This window comes from Zeus faber, assembly GCF_960531495.2.
Source record: "Zeus faber genome assembly, chromosome: 8".
Lineage (NCBI taxonomy): Eukaryota > Metazoa > Chordata > Actinopteri > Zeiformes > Zeidae > Zeus > Zeus faber.
The window spans coordinates 31,137,941-31,156,235 of NC_137195.1; the positions used below are offsets into that span (position 1 = coordinate 31,137,941).

Genomic DNA, 18,295 nt, shown 5'->3' on the forward strand with positions numbered 1-18,295 from the left:
AGACGTGTCCCCCTGCTTAAGCCAGTACATGTCCAGGCCCGTCTGAAGTTTGCTAAAGAGCATTTGGATGATCCAGAAGAGGATTGGGAGAATGTCATATGGTCAGATGAAACCAAAATATAACTTTTTGGTAAAAACTCAACTTGTCATGTTTGGAGGAGAAAGAAAGCTGAGTTGCATCCCAAGAACACCATACCTACTGTTAAGCATGGGGGTGGACACATCATGCTTTGGGGCTGTTTTTCTGCCAAGGGACCAGGACGACTGATCCGTGTAAAGGAAAGAATGAATGGGGCCATGTATCGTGAGATTTTGAGTGAAAACCTCCTTCCATCAGCAAGGGCATTGAAGATGAAACGTGGCTGGGCCTTTCAGCATGACAATGATCCCAAACACACCGCCCGGGCAACGAAGGAGTGGCTTCGTAAGAATTACATTACATTACATTTAGCAGACGCTTTTATCCAAAGCGACTTACAATTGTTCAATCACCGACGGACGCAGCCATCAGGAGCAATTAGGGGTTAAGTGTCTTGCTCAAGGACACTACAGCATGCTAGCAGGAGGAGCCTGGGATCGAACCAGCAACCTTTAGATCACTAGACCACCAGCTCTACCGCCTGAGCTACCATCCCCTGCAAGAAGCATTTCAAGGTCCTGGAGTGGCCTAGCCAGCCTCCAGATCTCAACCCCATAGAAAATCTTTGGAGGGAGTTGAAAGTCCGTGTTGCCCAGCGACAGCCCCAAAACATCACTGCTCTAGAGGAGATCTGCATGGAGGAATGGGCCAAAATACCAGCAACAGTGTGTGAAAACCTTGTGAAGACTTAGAGAAAACGTTTGACCTCTGTCATTGCAAACAAAGGGTATATAACAAAGTATTGAGATTAACTTTTGTTATTGACCAAATACTTATTTTCCATCATAATTTGCAAATAAATTCTTTAAAAATCATACAATGTGATTTTCTGGATTTCTTTTCTCATTTTGTCTCTCATAGTTGAGGTATACCTATGATGAAAATAACAGGCCTCTCTCATCTTTTTAAGTGGGAGAACTTGCACAATTGGTGGCTGACTAAATACTTTTTTGCCCCACTGTACGTTAACAGCCATTATTGAGCTTGCATTCAATTCTAACCACCACTGTTTTTCCAGTGGCACACACACACACACACACACACACACACACACACACACACACACACCCCAAGTGTTTAACAGTGTGTATGTTTCACAGGCACAAATGGAGAAGGTGTGTGTGTGTATATATATATATATATATATATATATATATATATATATATGAGGTCACAACGGCAATTCTGTTAGAGCACAACTTCAGGGACAACTACTAGTTAATATCGACAGGCGACCATACTGAGCAATCGTCTTGATGTATCACAGTTGACCCACAGAATGACTTCCAGTGTATGATTTGGCCTAAAGTGTTGTACAATCTGACTTTTTAGTACCGCCTGCGTGGAATGCATTATTTCGGTTATAAGGCGGTTTTGTCCGGGTAAGTTTCTTCCAGATTGGCCCCTTCCATTGGTGGAATGTTTTCTATTAACATGAACACCTTCACATGTGAACGCTAGATCATGAATAGCATCTGTGCTACGCCAGGGTTCGTAAAAAAAAAGGTTTATTTTTCATGTTCTTATGGGAGAAAACAGGACGTTCTTCATGTGCTTGTGAGAGAGAATCTGTTGCATAGTTGGTTAAGGCTGGGGGAGAAAAGAGGAGTCAGTTGAGAGGGAGGGGTCCACACAAAAAGACATATGGGAGAAAAACTGAGAGGCAGAGTGACGGGCACTCTTGCGATGGAGAAGAGAGACACAAGACAGTAACTCTACATTTTATACTCCATATTGATTGATATTTCCAAAAAAACAAAAACACAAACTTTACATTAATTAGAGTCAAGCAAGTCTATTATTAAAGTGGAAGCCTTGTTGCCAAGCCAAAGGCTAATGACTAGTCTAGCTTCTATCTACACAAATCTTTAACTTCATAAAATAAAGCAGGGATATTTCATGTTAAGGACTATTTTTGCTTATGTCTACTGCATAGGCAGACAAACATCAAAAAGGAGGAAACTTGATGCCCAGATTTTCACCAAGGGTATTCTTTTTTAAAACCAGTGTCCATGTACCCATATTAAAACTGCAAAGTTGTCGTACCATCACGTAGTACTTACAAGACACAATTCCAACGAGTTATTGTGTTGGCAGATCAGGAAACCATAAGATTCATTTTGGAATGTTGCTTAATCGGCAGTGGTAAGTGATTTTTTTTTGGGGGATCGGGTACTCTTCCCTGCCAAAGAAAGCAGATAAATCTTTGCAAGGCTTGTGCTTCAACCGTTCAGCGACCCATGATGAATTTAAGTTTCTTCAGCAGTAGGATCTGGTCTGGCTCCAGTTGGTTCCAGGTACACTTCTCTGTCTTGCAAGGCCTCTTAGAGAAGGGGTCTCTGGAACCAGGTCACTTTTGGGAGAATACTGGGCCTGGGGAGGCAGGTATGGCCCTGCTAAAGGTTGGGGCTGGTGCTGGGTTGGAAAGTAACCTGTGGGGTCAACGTTAGTGTGTCCAGACAGCACAGCAGAGGGTTGTGGGGGGCAGGAGGAGCAGTGGGATGGATAGAGCGGGTCCTGGCTGCTGGAGCCTGCCCCCCTGTGGGGAAACATGTGAGACCACTGATTTGAATCCCGCTGGGGCCTTAAGACCTGTTCGGGAGACGGCAAGACGTCAAACGCCTGGAGGTAGGACTGGCTCGTCCCTAAAGAGCAGTGACGTGTGGCCCCTGCTTGCTGGGAGGAGCGGCCTGAGGGCGGCACTACTGAGCAGGGAGGAAGAAGGTGCAGAGACAGATCTTGGGGAAGAGGAGTGTAGGGATTGGGGGGGTGTTGCTGCTGGAATTGGCGGTGAGTGGAGGAGTGGTAGGGGGATAAGGCTAGAGGACGGGGCCCTCCAGCTTCCATTTCCTCCCTATCCTCCTCTTCTGTCAACTTTACCATCAACAGAGCAGCAATGTCCTGGCCCGACAAAGGCTGGGTGGAGTCCCCACTTCCTGCCACCACCTCTTGCTCCGCTTCCTCATTCTTTTCCCCCCTTTCAGCATTTGCAGCGTTCCCAGCGGCTGGACGGGAAGGGTAACAGGCTGCTGTTCCAAAGGAAGACTCATTCAGTTGGTGCGCTTGTGGATTGGTGGGAGTTGAATCTGAACTACCGACTAAGGGGCTTGGCGTGGAGCGAGAGGAGGTGGGCGACAAAGGAGAAGGAAGGTCCTTACTCGGGGAACTGAAAGGTGGAGATTGGTCGCTGGGGGAGTCCAGGTCACTGTTGGCCCAATTTTGACTGGTGGGGGGAGGAAAGGAGGTGAAGGGGTAATTAACGTAGATTGGCTGCACCGGTTTAACGGGCCACCCATCCCGACTCTGATAATGGAGATGCCGGTGATTTTGGGATGCAGACTGATGGCCTTTGCGGGACTCTGTGCTTGCGAGCACCTTGTGGGTCCCATCCTGTCGCATGCTGCGGTAACACACCCTGCCGTTTTCAAAGTAAGGGTGCAGTGGGGCGGGGTGCTGCGGGTGATGGTGGTGAGGAAGATGTGAGAGGCGGCCGTGGCATCCTCTGTGCGACGAGGGAGTGAAACCATGGGAGGAAGACGCATCAGATGGTATGGCGAAGAGAGGACTGAAGGATGAGGTGAACAACGGGTGCATTTCGCTGCATGTAATCTGTTTTACGGATGAGGAGACTCTCTGCTGGGGCTGCGGCCCATGGCCACGAGAGACGGGGAAGGCGGTCATCTCGGAGGGCCACGGCTGACCTCGGCCACTATGGAAGATGTGGGAAGGAGAACTGCTGTGGGGGAACGGCTGGGGCTGGGGCACAGTGTGTATGTTCCCTTCTAAATCCAGCTTAATGTTCAGGTAGGAGTGTCTGGTATAGCTGGGGGGTCCAGAGGGGTCCTCACACTCTGCACCCCCTATCTCATAGTAGAGGTTCTCTATTTTGTCATGTTCATTTGGCTTCATGTTGGCTCGTGGAAAGTGGGGTTGGGCTGTCGAAGCCTAGGAACAAGAGTGCTAGTCAAGAAGAATGCAAAAAAATCCTCTCTTGAATCAAAGACATAAGAAATGGCATATCACCTGTAATTTCTGTGTAGGTAGGACTTATTATTTATAATTACGTTATTACGTATAATTTTGGAAGTCTACAACTCAAAACTTGAGTTACTTTCAAGTAATTAAAGATTAGTAATAATATATAAAATAAATCTATATAGCTTGAAGAACTTAAAATGAATTGAATAATAATTGTCATGACCCTGGAGTGGACATGCACATTTGGATTTAGTCATGAAATGAGGGATGGTTTCATTGCATTTTCTAAGATTTGACCAAATCAAATTATTCTGAAAGATAGATATCTGAAACATGATGAAATGTAACAGCCCGTTCTCATAAAATGAGTATTAATGGGGATCCATAAAGTTTTAAATACGTATTTGACACTCAACAATTATTTTGCACTGGTTTTTGTGACTGGTATGTTTGGATAGGTGAGGTTAGGATAAACCAGTTTCTACAGTACAAGTTAAATTCTAAGCATTGAAAATAACAGTGACTTACCAGAGTTCCAGCCAGTCGGGGAGGACAGACAGGGACCGGTTGCCTGGCAGCCTGAGCAGCATGGTACCTCGCAAGCCGGTCTGGGGCACTACTCAAACGCTCAGAGAATGCCCGGACCAAAGCGGTCTGAGCCTGGGGCAGTTCAACCACATGAGTAACCCTCCCTGAGTCCAGAGAGCGGCGAAGGTTGGATTTTGCCTGAGGACGCTGCTTTCTTTGAGGTCCTGATGCCACTCGGAGGGGCACATCTCTGATTCTTTGATAAAGTGGGTCTAATATGGGAGCCACTAAGTCTACGGGTTTGGGGGGCACTTTTGGACGACCTGTCTGGGGCAAGTGGATTTGGGAGAGAGGAGAGCTTTCTGACTTGGAGTGGTGCACATGGGGGTGAAACGGTTGGCTGTCTTGGGGCTGGGAGAGGGCAGAGGAGTGGGAGAGGAATGCGGCCTGTGATGGAAGAGGGAGATCTTTTCTAGGCTGTGGCCCGCTGTGCTTAGTTGTCGTACAGATGTTTTGAGTAGAGACCGATACGGAGGCCGTAGTGACCGCACTGGCAGTAACAGCAGTGGTTTTCCGCTGCAAGTGAGGCGCGGAGAGCTGGCGACCATAGGCGGGGGGCTTCTTCCGGCCCGGCTGAGACTGGAAGGGGCATAGTTTGGAGCTCTTGTTCTGGTTGGAGTAGATCGGGTTGGGGTTGTTGTCGTCTTCAGAGGAGCTGACCCTAGATATTTCTGAGGTTACGGAATCAGAGACTGAAGTCCCTGAAGACAGTGTCCCGATATCCTGCAAAGTAAAAAGTTGATGATATAATGTTGGATTTTTTTTTTTTAGATCTATGGATGTGAACTGAGCTTTAATGGATCAGAAAGAAACCAAACATTGACCAGCATTGGTTGGGATTGTATTCCTACAAGTTCTTTAGTCATTTCAGAAATGTACTTCCCGTTTAGTTCACCAATCCCTTGTCAGTAGTTACATTAATATATATTTCCGGAAGTCAGATGGGACTTTGGCCTATCCATGTCTATTAGTCTATCTGTGCATGTCCCAGACCCAATGGCCCATAGAGAGATATTATAAAAGAATTGTCCTTTCCTCAGTGCCCTTACAACCCAGAGGTCAGTTATAAGGAAAATGACACAAAACTACAAACAAACAAACAAATGACAAAAGAAAAAAGAGATAGTTATCATGGTACAGAAGACACAAGTTCACTGGTTGCATATGAAAGTACATACAGGTGTGGGGTGCGGTGACACAGTGGAGTACAACTGGCGGGTCTCTGCGCTGCTCAGCAGATCTCGAGCATCAGCCGATAGGGATCGCTGATGAAGATCAACATCCTGTGAGCAAAGACAAGCAAAAGACCAAACATGACGTTCAAGAGCAAGGGCTTCTGAGAGGTAACACCTCTAGCATGCACCCAAATAGTGTATAAAAGTTAAAGTGACGTCAGCGAGTTTACGGACGTAGCGGTGAGCTTCATAGCTATGTTAGCGGACAGCATCGTTCCCAAGTTCGGATATTTCCAAACCAGAAGCCGTGGGTGGATAAATCCATCCACTGCGCTCTGAATGCTCGCACGGCCGCTTACAACGACGGTCTTGTATCCGGAAATATGGAAAATTACAAAGCGGCGTCATACAATCTGCGGAGGGCGGTGAAGGACGCTAAACGAACGTACAGAGAGACTGTGGAGCTACAGATGGAGCAACGGGACACCAGACGCTTGTGGGAGGGGCTGCAGACTACAACAAACTACAAGAGCAGCTCCTGCCCAGTCACGAGTGTGACACACGAGTGTGACACCTCCCTAGCTAATGAACTGAACTCCTTTTATGCGCGGTTTGAGTCCGGCAACAGCACCGCAAGCTCGCCGGCTAATTGGAGTTACACCACTGGGGAAGAGCGCGCACTCTCAGTGTCAGAGCATGATGTCAGGAGGGCTCTGATGCGGGTGAACACCAGGAAAGCTGCGGGCCCAGATGGCATATCTGGGTGAGTACTGAAGACCTGTGCTAACCAGCTAGCCCCGGTGTTCACTACAATATTCAACATCTCCCTGGCTGAATCAGTGGTCCCGTCCTGCTTCAAGAGGTCCACCGTCGTTCCTGTCCCGAAGATCGCCTCTCCAGCCTGCCTGAATGATTACCGTCCGGTGGCCCTCACCTCGGTGGTCATGAAGTGTTTCGGGGGGCTGATTAAGGATTATATCAGCGCCTCCCTCCCCTGTACCTTGGAGCCGTTGCCGTTCGCGTAAAGCAGAACAGATCCACGGTGGCGCGGTCTCCCAGGTACTGCACACCAGGCTCATGCACCTGGATGGCCGGAAGGGGGCCTATGTGAGATTGCTGTTCATTGATTATAGTTCAGCTTTCAATACCATAGTCCCCTCCAGACTGGCTGTCAAGCTGAAGGAGCTTGGACACTGCAGTGTGCCTGGATCCTGGACTTCCTCTCAGTCCGGCCCCAGGTGGTTAGGGTGGGGAGGCACATGTCCAGCTCCCTTACTCTGAACACAGGATCCCCCCCAGGGCTGTGTCCTCAGCCCCCTACTGTACTCCCTGTACACACATGACTGTGTGGCCAGGTCCAGCTCCAACACCATCATCGAGTTTGCTGTCGACACCGTTGTCGTGGCCCTGATCACCGACGACGATGAGAAGGCCTACCCCGAGGAGGTGGCTGACCTGTCACTCTGGTGCCAGGACAACAGCCTCCACCTGAACGTCAGCAAAACTAAGGAGCTGATTGTGGACTTTAGGCGAGGATTACAACCGAGGACGCATGCGCCCTTGGTGATTAATGGGACTTCTGTCGACGGGGTGACCAGCTTCAAGTACCTAGGAGTCCACATCACAGAGGACTTAACATGGACTTTACAAACAGACACTCTGGTGAGAAAGGCGAGGCAGCGTCTTTACCACCTCAGGCAGCTGAGGAAATTCCAGGTCTCGGTGAGGATCCTCAAGTCCTTCTACTGTGGAGCAGTGGAGAGCATCCTGACAGGCAACATCACTGCCTGGTTTGGGAACTGTACTGCTCAGGGTACTGCAAAGGGTGGTGCGTTCAGCTGAACGTACCACTGGAAATATACTCCCCTCCCCGCAGGACTTAAACACCAGGAGGTGTAGTAGCAGAGCCTGCAGGATCATGAAGGATCCTCACCACCCCAACAACGGACTGTTCCAGCTGCTGCGGTCAGGCAAGCGCCTCCGCAGTCACACACGAGAACAGAGAGACAAACTGAGTTTTTTCCCGCAAGCCATAAGAACTGTCAATGCCGACCTCACCAGGGGTCCTCACTGAGCCACACACATAGGCTCCACTACCCTACTGTACTGTATGTAGCATACTGTACTGCATACTGTGTCACTGTTCTGGGTTGTTCGGTGTTACAGTATTGCTAAAGCGTACTGTTGTATACTGTGCTGTATATCTCACAAACACTACCTCACTTTATTCACATGTCACTTTAATGCACATATCTGTATATACATAATTAGCCTATCCAATATACATAAGTCTATCCCATATACATAAGCCTATTCCCTTTATCTATTCTATTTTATTTTATTATATACATTTTTATTTTATTCTATAGTATTCGACTTACTGCATTACGTTTAACGAATCAGTTAGTTGGTCAAGTAGAAATTCTTAGGTAGCTACTGTTTTCAGTCTATGACATATTGTGTGTAATCACCATGTGCGTTGCATTGACATTTCACTGCATATATGTATTAAAGTATGTATATGTATGTGACGAATAAACCTCCTGAATACAGTTATTGAACATAATTAAAAGTCAGAATGGGATTGTTGTACTAACCCCATAATATCCCTTCAATTATTTTGTGCAGATGATTAACATTGAAGGGATCAAAGCATGATTCTATTCTTAATTTTCATCAATTTAGAGCACTAATGTCTTTGTACACAGTGAGCTGTTGATCTTAAATATTTGGCCTACGAGTTCATTAGCTAGAGAATTACATCTACTTGAAGGGTTTCTGTGAAGTTCAATCAAAAACCACAAGAAAAGACCAACCTGGTTAATTGAACTGGTGTAGAAGGGTCTGAGACCTGTGTGGGGGGGTCTGTAGGGTGGCAGCGCTTCTTTGTGACGGAGGGCTTGGTTGGCGCTCTCAGCCAGGACCAGAGCCATCATGCGGGCAGGATTCTTAGGAGGAGGGGGAGGTGGCTGATGTGGTGTGAGGGGGGCTCCAGTAAGACCTGAAAGACCTAGAGGACAAGCCAAGATTTTGTTTGATTCAACCATAATAAAGGATTGAGACCAACTCTCTTTCACAAGAGTGCCCTGAGAACAGAAACATATGCAAGCATATACGGAGCAAAGAAATACACAAACACAAACATTTATAAAAAGTTAAAGAACATGGCCCTCAAAATGGACTATCCCATTGCTGTTGAGTTCAATTTGCTGATCGACAATATATAACTGAAATGTTTTAATTGTGGGTTTTTTTTCCCCATAAAATGTAAGCCTTACTGCTGCCCTTTTATGTGTAGGCAATCGCGTCAACCTACTGAGGTCCGTGTTCTTTGTTCCGTTGTGGCAACCCCTAATGGGAGCAGCCGAGAGAAGAGGAACATGGTCCTCAGTAGGTTGACGCGATCGCCTACACATAAAAAGGCAGCAGTAAGGCTTACATTTTATGAAATAAAAAGATCTAAAACAGAACTAAAACACTTCAGTCGTAAATTGTCGATCAACAACTTCAACTCATCAACAGCAATGGGATAGTCCATTTCGAGGCTTTGAAGATACTATGTTACATACATGATACAAGTATGGTCCTGTGAAATGATGGATAAAATGATTACACTTTGATGAAAAACAGCAGTGTGCCGTGGGGGGGTAATAAATACTTTATTTGTATAGTGATGTACATGTATTTGTGCAATAGGGTGGCACAATATTGCATAAATATAAGGGATGACTCAATACCACTTTTTCATGTCCGATGCCAATACCGTAACCTTGAGTATCTGCTGTTACCGATACAAATCTTATACTGATCATTTTCCCTCTCTTAAACTAAATTGTTAATAATACATTTGTCTGGACTTTGTTGAACCTAGTCATCGAAAAAGCATCATGCTAAAACTGTGAAACAAATATCCTACTCTCTTTAAGTAAGAAATACATAGCCCACAACAAGCTATGCAGAGTTGGAGTACCTATCTTCCCATTCAGCTTCTGCTCTTCTAGGACTTGAAACTCATACCTCTTTGTGGACGGGAACACAGGAGATGTGAAATCTTCCACTTCCACTGCTGTTCTAAACAAAACGCATTCGCCGGCCACAAAGACATTGGTCTGTCGATCAGTTAAATAAGTTCAATGTAGAATTTCCATTAAAATACTGTATCTTTGTCACAATTATGAATGTTTTAATATTTGTATTTATTATAGGCATACCACTTAATATAAGCAAATTATGTAATTTATAGTACCCAAAAGTGTCTCTCTCTCTGAACCATCATAGATTGCACGTAGAAAATACACTTTAAGGCTCCGGCACAGTTCAGGTGACGACGACAAAAGGAAACAGGCCAAGGACAAACACCAAACAGAACAAAAAGATTCATTGTTCGGCCTTCGTATGTTGTTTTCTGTGCCGACTGCCATGGTTAACCTTTTTCACAAACATGCCAGAGTGTACGTTTTTTTTTTTAATACCTATTTTCACTGTCAATAAATTACAGTGTAACATACATTGTTTGGCTTACATATGTCACCCACTTTTCTCTAGAAATGTATCATAGCTTTTCACTGTCCAACTGAAGTTGAAATACTGTACCATTTAATTCACTGGTGACACTGCAACTATACAGTTGAGTTGAACCTTAAAATACACCACATCTACAAATTTGTTAAACAGCATTTCAAAATAAAGTTAGAAGACAAGATGAGTTCACAATCCAAAACATTATATTTACTACATCAAGAAATTTGAGAAACGCGCACATCCAAAAGTTTGTATTGGCGAGTCGGAGAACAGTAGTGTAATGAATAAGTAGAGAAACTCCAGCACTGCCTACATCAACAAATAGCTCAGTATGCAATATGAATGAAAAACATATAGAGGAAGAACTAAAAAGTTTTCTGCATCTCTAGATATACTAGTGTCACTGCCATATCTTCCCTCTCTTGAATTCCCTGCCATTTCAGTGAGACCATGTTTTCATTGTTTGTTGTGTTTCGGTGCCTACAGTTTCCGTGTTACTATCTTTTGAAATAGTCCTACCCACTATACATTAAAATGTGATTGGTCTGAAGCAGTATGCATTCACCTGAAGATCATTTTACATCCACAGACAGCCAAAGAGAAAATGTTATTGGATAGTTTTCTAATTTTAACTGTGAATTTTCCTGAATACCTAGAGGGCCACTGGCTCACCCTACATTAGATCTCTGCGTTAGTAGGATTTTACTCGCCCTCACCTATGTACTGGAGTCAATTGGTTCATAAAAAAAGTGTGGGACAGTGCTGTTTAAAAAAAAACCTTTTTGGCCTGGCAGGGGTTCTTGCTAGCCTGGGAGCCTGCCAGGCCTATATAATTATAGGGGAAACACTGATATATACAGTATATACACCAATCAGCCACAACATTTAAACCACCATTAATAAGCACTAATAATGTGTAGGTCCCCCCCCATGCCGCCAAAACAGCTCTGACCCATCGAGGCATGGACTCCACAAGATCTCTGAAGGTGTCCTGTGGTATCTGGCACCAAGACGTTAGCAGCAGATCCTTTAAGTCCTGTAAGTTGCAAAGTGGGGCCTCCATGGATCAGGCTTGTCATTCTAGCACATCTCACAGTTGCTCTATTGGACCCTTACCCTAGCTATCCACAAGATGTAAAAGAAGATATGATTCATCAGACCTGGCCACCTTCTTCCATTGCTCCATGGTCCAGACGCACACGGCCAATTGTAGGCACTTTTGGCAGTAGACAGGGGTCAGCATGGGCACTTTTGGCCAGTCTGCAGCTAAGCAACCCCATACACAGCAAGCTGCGACGTACTGTGTGTCTGACACCTTTCTATCATAGCCAACTTAACTTTTTCAGCAATTTATACTACAGTAGCTCTTCTGTGGAATCGGACCAGACAGGCTAGACTTCGCTTCCCACACACATCAATGAGCCCATGGTGCCCCATGACCTTGTCACCGTTCACTTCATACCGGTTGTCCTTCCTTCGACCACTTTTTGGAGGTACTAACCGCTGCATCTCGGGCATACCCCACAAACCTGCCGTTTTGGAGATGCTCTGACCCAGTCATCTAGCCATCACAATTTGGCCCTTGTCAAAGTCGCTAAGATCCTTATGTTTGCCCATTATTCCTGCTTCCAACACATCAACTTTGAGAACTGACTGTTTACTTGCTGCCTAATTTATCCACCCCTTGACAAGTGCCATTGGAATTAAATACTCCATGTTATTCGCTACACCTGTCAGTGGCTTTAATGTTGTGGTTGAAAACAAAAACAACAAAAATAAATAAATAAATAATAATTACACACACACACACACACACACACACACACACACACACACACACACACACACACACACACACACACACACACACACACACACACACACACACACACACACACACACACACACACACACAGTGGTACCTCGACTTACGACTGCATCTACTTACGACTAATCCAAGATACGCGTAGCAATAGTCGCAAAAATTTGTATGGACTTGTGACCCACTGTTCCAAGATACGAGCGTGGAAATTTGCAGTTGGCACGTCGGCGGCCTGTCAGCAGTCAGTCAGCGGGCGACCTACATCGTGTGTGCATGTAGTTTGTGGCTTATGGATATTTTTTTCATATTTACTGTGTATTTTGTTTATTTTCACCCTTCGTGATGAGTCCTAAGAAGAAGGATGATGGGAAAAAGAAAAAGGCAATGACTCCCATTGAAACTAAGAAGGAAATCATAGAAAAATATTTGGAGTTTGGTGGATATGGGAAAAATTGCTTCGACATACAACTGTTTTAACATACGACCGTTCTTATAGAACGAATTACAGTCGTAAGTCGAGGTACCACTGTACACACACACACACACACACACACACACACACACACACACACACACACACACACACACACACACACACACACACACACACACACACACACACACACACCTCACTTAATGACCGAATTCCGTTCCTAGAACCAGGTCGTAAAGCGAATTGGTCGATAAGCGAGGACCCACGTTATTTCACAGTAAGAGGGTGGGGTCATTGCAAACGCTAGCGTAGTAAATACTAACAGACTGCGGGAACGAGAGACTGAGAATAGTGATGCGCGGTGAGATGCTTGACACTGAGATGCCACGCACGAAGTGCGTCCACCGTGGTATTGTACGCAGCGTACAAAACAGACTGGTCAGAGAGCTGGTCGTAAGTCAGTACGGTCGTTAAACAGGTAGGTCGTTAAGTGAGGAATATATATTGTTTGGACACTAAATGTGACACTACACCTCTGTGGGTACGGTTAGGGTTGGGTAGGTGTAAAAATCCACAAGAACATTGTTTGGCAAGGAATTCCAACGGCTGTAGCACAGATGAACTTGGAAATTGCTAAGCTACTCCTGTTGCTACTGTACACCGCAACATGTACTCTTCACACCTCAACCCTTGTCACACTTCTCTTATTGCATTTCCCAAAGCCTCCAACTACTTCTCCCCTTTGCTCACCTTTAGCCATCCCGGGTGCTGCGTTCTCAAGCTTGCTGTGCAGCTCCTGCTGACAGGTGGTGCTCAGCTGAAAGTCACATGACCTCAGCAACATGGAGATCATCTGGGGCGGTGGTGCTGATCCGGAGATCGAAGAGGGCTGCGATTCACCAGCCTGACCACCAATCATTTCCAAAACCTTGAAATCATCGGATAAACAATATGAGGCTTTCTCTAATTTCATCTACTGTTTTTAATCAGTGATTGCTACATTTGAGCTGTGGCAATAACAGTGAACTGGTTTGTGATTCTTTAACAGTGCAGCTGAGAAGAACTAGAAAATATACCACAAAACAAATCAACATGGCACTACAACTAAAAGGGTTCCCAGAATCAGATAACGTGTGCTACAGCCGAGCGGCAGCCCTTACGGGCAATGTTAACGCCATGAACTACACTAGAACTACTTCTTTAGGGAACAATTTTGCGTTGACTGGCATGTCAGAGGGCATCTGCATCCTTTTGTTATCCTTATGTTATGCCATTAGGTCTCCATCTCCCAAAACCTCTGCAGAGAGGAGGGGGGGTGAGGGTATCGATCCTTTGTAGCTCTGATGTGGTAAAGAGTTTGTTTTTTAAGAGTGTTCTCTTAAAATAAAAAAATATATATATATCAAATGATAAATATATTAAATGTTACCATTCTAATGCATATAAACGAATATCTATAGTCTATACATAGTGGGTACTGAACTGAAAAACAAAAGTAGACAGTCTCCTTTTCAACAAATGCAGAGTATTTACACAAAAGAAAAACATAAAACAACAGCAAACATAAAAGTCTGTAATAATTGTCAATCCTCACAAAAAATGCCCAACGTGGATGTACAGCCGGTGGTGCCATGGCAGTACAAGCCTCTACATGAGATGGACCACGGCAAATAGCAAAGATTGCTGACATCTAGCAATCCTACCAAAGGCTGGACAGGTTGAAGGACATCACTGAGGCAGCACAAGGATAGGTATTTGACTCAGATCAATAGAGGCAGGGGTCTACCACATCAAATGGAACCCAAAGGGCAGACTGTGCAGGGACACCTCCAATTCAGTTCAGAATAGACTCAAAGGTACAACCAAGTTGCAGGGATCACGTACGGGAGGGCTGGAGCCTCCCAAATTTAGAAGGGCGGCAGTCTAATGGATTTTTGAGAATGAGCCAGAATTGTGCAAGGCCTCCAATTCCAGATGGATAAACGGAGTATTGGTCAATGAACAGGACATACTTGTATTAGAAAATAAACAGAATACAGTCCATCATTAAGAAGGAATACGAGAAGCTGAATCTCAAGCTGAAAGAGAAACTCGAGGATGTGGGAAGTGAAGGCAAAAGTGGTCCCCATGGCGATGGGCAGTTCAAGGAAGAACAAAGATACTGTGCAGAAAACCCAAACATTGAGGAAGACCTACATGCATGATTTCACTTTAGGCCAAAATGACCTCACTTTTCAGCTCTAGCTGATTAGAGCAACTTTTTTTTCTTAAAGCAGGTTTCCTGGCTTTGTGACTTCCTCAACAAATAGGGCTAGCTTAAAAACATATTACAACTTATGTATAGCCTCACATAATTTTTCACACACACACACACACACACACACACACACACACACACACACACACACACACACACACACACACACACACACACACACACACACACACACACACACACACACACACACACACACACACCTTGGCCGGGACGCTTACAGCGACAGGCTGAGAGATGTCCAGGGGTGGAGACTTTGCAGCTTTGGGTGACAGAGCGTGGGCCACCTGGATCAGAAGTCAAATGGTGTGAAGTGGACAGAGAAAGAAAATGTACATCCAAAATGTCATGCTAGCATACTATTTAGAATAGCAAAGTATTGTTTAGTATGTCCGAAACCCTAGTACACTCAAATAGCATGCTAAAAGTACTAGGATGACATACCACACCCTGTACATCCCGCTGGCAATTATATCCCACAATGCATTGTGAATGAAGACATTGATAAAAAAATGTATGCAGTGTTGTTTTAAGCTTGCAATGTGAAAGGAAGTGTTGGGGCTATATAACAATATAATCTATCCAAAAAGATATTTCACTTTTTCCTCACATACACATTCTATGCTGGGCAATAGTAACACCATTTTGGATGCAGGGAGTGTTTCCGCATACATATAATGTTTTAATAATCAGGCCAAAACATGTAAGTTAACATTCTTTAGTAATATAGTCTAGTAGCTTGTTTCTTTTCTTAGCCATTTCTCAATAAGAAACCTCACAGATTCTGGAACAATGCTGTTTTGGGGGCCTCATACGCTTTTTAAAAGTGTGGAATTGCAATGCAGTAATTTGTAATTTGAAAAAGGTTTTAATTTGTGGGATTGTTTTATGCCATGGCAATTTCACTCATTAATTGTAAGGGTAGTGCGATATGACTATCTTAGATCATAAACGAGAAAAACGTCTTGATCTGTTTGTAGGGAGTTCAAAATATCGCAATAGAGGCCAATCTCATATCACACTATTTTACTAGCCTGTTCCACCCCATTGCTAACAAAGACACACAATCACAATACTTTTAAAAATGTATGACTGGATTGGATAATTGTTAACTTGATTGGCTTTATTTTCTTATCCCCATCCCTCTCCTGCTTGTAAACATTGCTGCTTGGCTGCTGCTTGGCTTGACGGACCAAGTTGAAGGTTTGGGGCCAAGAAGTGTAAAAAAAAAAAAATTATAATAAATAAAAAAATAAAAAAATAAAGAAAAAAGATGCAAATTGAAAATAAAAAATGTGGATTTTTGACCCAAAATAGCATTCAAGGTCAGGTCTCAGCAATAAATTTTTTTCAATTAATTTTATAGTTGTGCATTTTTTAGGGATATATTTTCCAAATAATATGTAAATGGAGTACTACATGATTACCAGCATGGTTGTATGGCTAAGAAACTTGCAAAATGGTCTTGAAAAGTAACAAGAAAAATTTATTATGATCCATGTCATGGATCGTTATACAGGATAAAAAATATCCGGATATGATACTTATCACCCACCCCGTGTTGGTCCTGTGTTTTGATGACTACTGTAACTAACTTAACACTTCACAGTATCCTGTTTCAGATGGCTATGGTGGCATTGTGTGTAGTAATTGTGAAATGTATGGTTTATCTGACTCTATGGAACATATACAGCATACTGTATTGACCCAAATATAAGCCCTGATTATAAGAGGACCTCTCCACCCTTTTCAAGACAAAAAACTTTTTGAAGTTAGCAACATGCTAAGTTTAGATCAAGCTGATTGGTGTCTGACTGAGTCAGTCACACTATGGCAAGTGTAAATGAGTCTGACATACAGGAGCTAGAAGATCCGCCTGCTTCTTTCAGCCACGTGGGAAAATTTTGGGTTCCCAGTGAACTATGACAGCAATGGAGAGCGAGTGGTGGAATGGACAAAGACGAGGTGTCAGCGTTGTTCAACAGTTGTAGTGTGTGTACTATGTGCGCAGAAACAAATTTCTGCGCACATAGTACACACTCTCGACTACTGCAATGCCCTCTTAACAGGCTTGCCGGCCTGTGCGGTGAAGACACTGCAGATGTTACAGAATGCGGCGGCGCGACTGGTGTTCAACCAGCCAAAGAGGGCACATGTCACTCCGCTGCTCATCCAGCTCCACTGGTTACCTGTAGCCGCCCGCATCAAGTTCAAGTCTCTTATGCTGGAGTGATTGCTGGGAATGCTCCCGCCTACTTAAATGCTCTTGTAAGAGCACATGTTGCCCCCGGATGCTGCGCTCGTCAAATGAGCGTCGCCTGGCTCTGCCGGCCATACAGCCACGGCAATCCAGGCTATTCTCATTTGTAGTTCCACGTTGGTGGAACGAGCTGCCAAAAATGACCAGAGTGGGGACCTCCCTCTCTGTCCTTAAGAAGCACTTGAAGACCCAGCTCTTCAGTGAGTACCTCCAGTCCTAACCTACAATTACTTAGCACCACCTAGCAGTATTTATTGTTACACTAATGTTGTTGTTACACTTATCTCTGTCGCAATGTAGTTTGAATGTTATTCTCCCTTGTAAGTCGCTTTGGATAAAAGCGTCTGCTAAATGACTAAATGTAAATGTAATGTAATGTAAATTTAAAGACTCCTAATGCACAAGTTTTATTCTTTAATATTCTATCATATATTGAACATCTAGACCCAGAATATAAGACGACCCCTTTATTCAGACGTATTTCCAGGGAAAAAAAAGCTGTCTTATATTTGGGTCAATACAGTATTTTGCCATATTTAACAGACAAAACCATCCTCTGACTGGAACCTTTCCATTGGCAAATTGGGAGTATGTCAGGGAGGTTTGTGCTGTCCCACTCACCTTCTTTGTGAAGGATCGCCTCTCGGGCAGCTGATTGGCACAATTAAGACTCTGGTTGTCCATGTCCCCCTGGACTGGGCAGCTGTTAGAGGGCTGATGTTGACAGAACACCTGCTGGGGCGGAGCTGTAGCCGCAAGGATTAAACTCCTCCTAGCGACAGCTTCTGATTGGTTGAGCACAGAGTCTGGGTCTTCCGTAATGAGGCACTGGACCTGGCGGCCATGGCGTTGGTAAGGAGATTCACTGACGGCGCCTAATGTGAGGGCTCTGTCTTCCCTGAAGGTTGGACTAAAGTCGATGATGTCGTCGGCTATCCAGGAAGACACTGGCTCCTGACCAGACAGGTCTGGCAGCATGTACACTCCCCCCCCGCCCTCTTCGTCATCCTCCTGAAACAGCCAAAAATAACAACTGGAAATATCTTACCAATGAATAAGACACTATATATTGGGCTTTTGAAATAGAGATGCTTACGATCTAAC

At 44.6% G+C, this 18,295-nt stretch overlaps 1 protein-coding gene across 1 annotated transcript in view; it reads right to left on the reverse strand.

Annotated features, from left to right (window-relative positions):
- Nucleotides 1–2,398: 2,398 nt before the first annotated feature.
- arhgap33 (Rho GTPase activating protein 33) overlaps nt 2,399–18,295 on the reverse strand; it is a gene marked incomplete at its 3' end in the record, with an annotated part of 76,963 nt that continues 61,066 nt past the window's right edge. The window contains 7 exon segments of the mRNA XM_080004897.1: nt 2,399–4,084; nt 5,192–5,428; nt 5,884–5,988; nt 8,697–8,890; nt 13,407–13,584; nt 15,135–15,218; nt 17,813–18,202. Coding sequence (XP_079861023.1) covers nt 2,399–4,084; nt 5,192–5,428; nt 5,884–5,988; nt 8,697–8,890; nt 13,407–13,584; nt 15,135–15,218; nt 17,813–18,202 — 2,874 coding nt within the window.